General features: G+C 39.3%; 1 protein-coding gene across 1 annotated transcript in view; it reads right to left on the bottom strand.

The window, feature by feature from the left end:
• Positions 1-2,550: 2,550 nt before the first annotated feature.
• Positions 2,551-6,000, bottom strand: part of baz2ba (bromodomain adjacent to zinc finger domain, 2Ba) — a 414,581-nt gene continuing 411,131 nt past the window's right edge. The window contains 2 exon segments of the mRNA XM_068035275.1: positions 2,551-5,140; positions 5,244-5,387. Of these exon segments, the coding sequence (XP_067891376.1) occupies positions 4,987-5,140; positions 5,244-5,387 (298 nt within the window). The 3' untranslated portion in view covers positions 2,551-4,986.

The raw sequence follows: 6,000 nt of genomic DNA, 5'->3' as shown, positions 1-6,000 counted from the left end.
ATCTTTATGCTTTTCCATAACTAAGCTAAATCTAACTGAATTATCACTACCGCCAAATGCTCTCCCACTGATGGCCCTTCCACCTGACCAGCTTCATTCCATAAACAGCAGCCAAGCAGCAGGAAATCCATGATAATCTATTCCTTGCCTCAATTTAGGCTTCAATAGTAGCACATGCCTCTGAATGAGATGGTCATGGATTGAAGCCCCATTCCAGGACTTCAGCGTATAATCACTATTGATGGAGTACTGGACTGCTGCAGGTGCCAGCTTTCTGATGAGACATTAAACCGAGGCTTCGTCTGCCTTCTCAGCTGGACGTAAAAGATCCTATGGCAGTATTCAAAGAAAAGCAGGGTAGTTCTTCCAGTGTGTTGACCATATCCTATTGCTGAGGTTACTCACTATATGACCTTGCTGAGTGCAAATTGGATGCCGTATTTCATAGTAACATGAAGAGGCTGTTCAGCCTTTTGTGCCTACTGTGCTATTCAAGTTTATCATGGGTGATATTCACCTCAACCCTATCTTCCTACTTTTCCTTCAGATCCCTCGACATCCTTTCCTAACAAAAATCTATCCCCAGCAAAATTGAAGTCAATGGGAATCATAAGGGAAAACTCTCCACTGGTTGAAGTCATACCTAGCACAAAGGAAGATGGTTGTGGTTATTGCAGGCCAAACATCTAAGCCCCAGGACATTGATGCAGGATTTCCTTAGGGTAGTGTCCTAGGCCCAATCATCTTCAGCTGCTTCATCAATGACCTTCCCTCCATCATAAGATCAAAAGTGGGGATGTTCGCTAATGGTTGCAGTGTTCAGTGCCATTCGCAACTCCTCAGATACTGAAGCAGTCCTTGTTCATATGCAGCAAAACCAGGACAAACATTCAGGCTTGGGCTGATAAGTGGCAAATAACATTCGCACTACACAAATGCCAGGCAATGATCATCTCCAACAAAAGACAATCTAACACTCTCCCCTCGCCGTTCAATTGCATTACCATCACTGAATCCCCCACGATCAACATCCTGGGGGGCTACCATTGACCAGAAACTTAACTGGACCAGCCATGTAGCCACAGTATTTAATAAGAGCAGGTCAGAGGCTAGGAATTCTGCTGTATCACCTCCAGACTCCCAAAGCCTGTAAGTCTGCAGTGTGATGGAGTACTCTACACTTGCCTGGATGAGTGCAACTCCAACACCACTCAAGAAACTCGACACCATCTGGGACAAGGCAGCCTGCTTGATTGGCACCCCATCCACCACCATTCACTCCCTCCACCACTGACGCACAGTGGCAGCAGTGTGTATCATCTACATGATACCCGCAGCAACGCACCAAGTCACTTTCCAACACGACCTCTACCACCTAGAAGGACAAGGGTAGCAGACACAAGGGAACACCACCACCTGCAAGTTCCCTTCCAAGTCACACATCATCTTGACTTAGATCTGTATTGCCATTCCTTTGCTGTCACTGGGTCAAAAGACCTGGAACTCCCTTCCTAACAGCACTGTGGGTGTACCTACACCAGATGGACTGCAGGGGTTCAAGGAAGGCAGCTTACCACCACCTTCTCAACGGCAATTAGAGATTGGCAATAAATGCCAGCAACACTCACATCCCATGAAAGAATTAAGAAAAAAATCTTGAAAGTACCAATTGTCCTAACATCCACAGCTTCCTGGGGGAAGAGAATTCCAGATTTATTTATTTATTTAGAGATCCAGCACTGAAACAGGCCCTTTGGCCCACCGAGTCTGTGCCGACCATCAACCACCCATTATACTAATCCTACATTAATCCCATATTCCTACCACCTACCTATACTAGGGGCAATTTATAATGGCCAATTTACCCATCAACATTTCTACTACCTGTTGTCCGAAAAAGTGCTTTCTGATTTCGCTATTGAATGACATAGCTCTAATTTGATGACCCCTTGTTCTTGATTCCTCCATCAGAGGAAATAATTTCTCCATATCTACCCTATCAAATCCTTTTACCATTTTAGCACCTTGATGAGACCAACCCTCATCTACACTCAAGGGAATTCAGGCCACGTTTATTCAACCCGTCCTTTTAATCTTAGTTTCCCTACTTTACAGCAGTGACTACTTCATTGTCTGTAAAACACTTTGGAACATCCTGAGGTCATGAAAGACACAATGTAAATACAAGTTCTTTCTTTGACTTTCCACTCCAACTTCCACTTGGCCCAAATATTCCACTCGCTCTGCTTCATTCCCATCCCTTGTCTTAGAATATTAATGATCATAGGACATCTACTAGTATTTTGAAAAGTTGTAGTAAAAATGCATTAATATATATGCATTGTTACCACCAGGTGAGAAAGGTGTCTAGGGGTCCCTCGCAGCCTTCACCTGGTCTTACTGTAACAGGGTTTAATTTTTAAACTCCCCCTTGGTGAATCCTTTTTCACCGCTTTCCAATTATAAGGCAAAGAAACCAGCACAACAGTTTTCTCAGGTTTAAAGAATAAAAGTGAAATTTTATTAAACTTAAACTCTAATTCGGTTAATGCCTATGGATACACGATGCGCCCACGCTAGCATGCACACGCAATACACACATGCAGATAGAGACAGAAAGAGAACAGAAGAAATAAAGTGAAAAAGTTTGAGGTAAAATCTGAGGTTTTTGTGTTATGGTTCTTCGAGCTCACTGTAGTGTCCTTGATTGTGGGTGGATCTTGCTTTTCATTGGGGCCCAGTATTCTTCTTAAACCTTGTTCGCTGTAGGAGACTTTTCTCTCTTGGGGTTCATGTGTCTTCAGTGGATTTGTAGTTCCGTGAGAAAAAGAGATGGGAGCAGACAGACAGGAGAGAACTTCTCAGTCCAGGAGTATTCTGCTTTCTGCCCAAACTGTTTGTACAAATTCAAAAAACTCAGGTTGCCCAGCAGGTTAGTCATGTGACCAGCTGGTTTGACCATGTCAGTTTGTGTATTCGGCCATCGTAACAGTCAACCTGGAATGCGAGCTCCCCCACCTTCAACGTCTGGTGATCAAAAGTCCATTGTGGGTTGAATGTGTCAGGGAATGGCTGCTTTGTCCTTCCAAACACTGTCTGTTAATATGAAAATGTCTTTCCAGCCACGGCTGATCTGTTTAACAAGTCCTTTCTTCACTCCGGTAACAGTTTAAAATCAATGTTCATACAAAATTCATGTGCCTCATTCTTGGCAGTTGGGGACCTAGCATGACAGCATATATGCCAACCTTCCCAGTTTTAAAGTATTTCTATTTTGGTTTCTCCCAATATTCAAGCACAGGTTACAATTTCAATGTTCTCAGTATTTACTGGGACTCAAACTCCAATTTTTAGTCATTAATTTCTAACATGTCAAAGAAAAAGTTAACCACCATTATGTTCTGGTCAAAATGGACAAGTTCAATATAGCTACTTTAAAGGCTTTTCAAATGGTACAATTTTACTTTAGCGAGTCAAGTATCAGTTTGAGCAAAACCAATCCACAGCTCCTCAGCAGCTAAAATGAATTAAAAACATTTTCATATTAGGTAGAATACCAGATTGGTATGGAACCCTAAGTTTACAAAATTATTCACAACTGACAGTAATGCAGAATAGAACAGCTCAAATATATATATTGTAGATATCAAAACAAATAAAAACCAAGATTGGAAAACACCCTTTTATTATGTCCGTGCCACACATACTAGTGAAAAATAATGTTCCTAAGAAAGAAAACTACCCTTTTTCACAACATATTTAAATAAAATAACTTCAAGTACTTTGACTCAGGTACAAAAATTTCTGATCTGAGCTGCCTCCAACAGGCCACTGCAACTCACAGTGGTTAAGCACAGTGGTTACAAAAAGCCATTGTGTACCAGTTCTGTGGCAAGGCAGATGGAGGGAAATGCATTATGAAAAATACTGTGTATAGGAAATTGTAATTTATTGTATGGATACAAATGATTATATTGGAATTTGAGACCACAGTGGCTCAAAAATTATATAACAAAAATAGAAAATGGAAAACCTAATATCCCCTACACCCTGTTTTAAAAGGCAGGCACTACCCAACATTAGGAGACTCCACAGTGTTTGTAGAGGATATGTACAAGCCATATATGTATAATCATTTTAAGACTAAAATAAAATGCTACGGTTATTCTAAGGCATAACAATATTCAATGCCTGCAAACAATATGTACACATCATACATATTTGAACAAGACTTAATTAATATTAACATTAATGAACAATTATATACAGATGTTTCTTTGTTGATCCACTGTTCTTGAATTTACTTTGAAACTAAGTCGGTGGTGCATTGATAAGCAGATCTGTAAATTTATGTCTACAGTAACAACAGGTTCTCCAGTGCCCTTCCTGGACAGAACAGTGTAAACAGTTATCAATTGGCTTTGTTTTATTATTCAAAAACATTCGTTGTTTTATTTCCTTGAAGATTTAAAGCAATTTTGCTGTCTCTTCCTTTTCATAGAAAATGAAGACTTGACATTTTATTCATAAATTAACAAAAATTAAATACATTCACTAAAATATAAGCTACAAAAAAAATTCAAGATTTTTTCCATTTACTTCCATGTATTTTTTTTTTTACAAGAGGGAAAGGATTTCCAGTCCCCCATTACAGCTCTGGTGGTTGTATATTAATTCAGTGCGTTTTGAAATATTGTTTACTATTGCACTAGGACCACCCCATGCCACTGAATTCTTGGGTGTGCTTCCCTGTTCTACCGAAGCTGTCCGTAAAACATTTCCATAGTTCAAGAGCTATGGTCTCCAAAGGAGCGAACCTTCTTTTCTAGAATAATCCTTGGCTGGCATTTCCACATTTTAAGAAGTGATGTGAAGTATCTGTTGCTTTGTGCAAATTATCTTGCACTTCCCCATAGATATGAAGACACCAGTATTTCAGGTTGCTGGTCCCAATGTTTTTATACTTTAATTTGTATTTGGATTGCTTTAGCTTCCCTTAAATAGCTCAGCCCATCGCTTCTCGAAAAATTTCCTCATGTTGTGACCAGCTCTGCCTATGTCCGAATCATCTTCATTAAATGTTTCACAGTTGTCAAAAACTAGTCTTGCATCCACAGCAAATATTTCAGTATTAGAGTATCTAGGAAAGAATGTGTATTTAGGAATCAGTATTATCGCCAAAAGGAACATAATTCTTTGAATCTTTAAACTATGATTGATGAAAAAAACATCCAGATACTTACAGTCCATTGCTGAGTTTTTCTCTAATAGTAGAGAAGTCCATGGGTTTTTTTATAACTTTTCTGTACCCCGGTACCAGTTTGGAGTTCACGGGGAGTAAGAAGGGCCAAGCATCCTCATGGGTTTCCAGCTCCGATAACATAATGCTGCAAAACAAAAAAGTAATGTTTCTTAACTTCAATGAAATGCTGATACAATCAAGCCTAGAATTATGCCAGACTGGGAAAAGCAGAATATCTCAATGATAAATGCGATGAATTTCGAGAATGTGTTCGGGACAGTTTTCTACACCAATATATTTAGAACCAGCAAGGGAAAAGGCCACACTGGTTTTACTGATGAGTAATAAACCAGAATTAGTTAACAATCTGACAGTAAAGCAGAATCTTCCAAATATGACCATAAAATGACTGAATTTGATATTAAATTTGAGAGGCATCAGGGAGTATTACAAACCAAGGTTTTAAATTTAAGTAAGGCAAACTTCAAAGGGATGAGAAATAAATTGATCGCAGTAAATTGTGCTTAACTGTTAAAGGATAAATTTACAAACGGTGGGAAGTATTCAATAGAGTATTTGGTATGTTACCAAACCGGCAATATTCCTAAAAGGCAAAACTACTTGTGTAGTTAAAGAATTATGGTCAACAAATAGTGAGACACAGTATCAAGTTAAAAGGGCTCACAGAAATGCAAGGAAAAGTGGTAACACTGGGAAAGCTATAAATATCAACAAACGGACAGAAAGAAAGTAATGAG

Source organism: Heterodontus francisci, chromosome 7, assembly GCF_036365525.1.
Source record: "Heterodontus francisci isolate sHetFra1 chromosome 7, sHetFra1.hap1, whole genome shotgun sequence".
Taxonomy (NCBI): Eukaryota; Metazoa; Chordata; class Chondrichthyes; order Heterodontiformes; family Heterodontidae; genus Heterodontus; species Heterodontus francisci.
The sequence above is the reverse complement of the archived record's forward strand: the minus strand, read 5'-3'. Positions and strand labels throughout refer to the sequence as shown.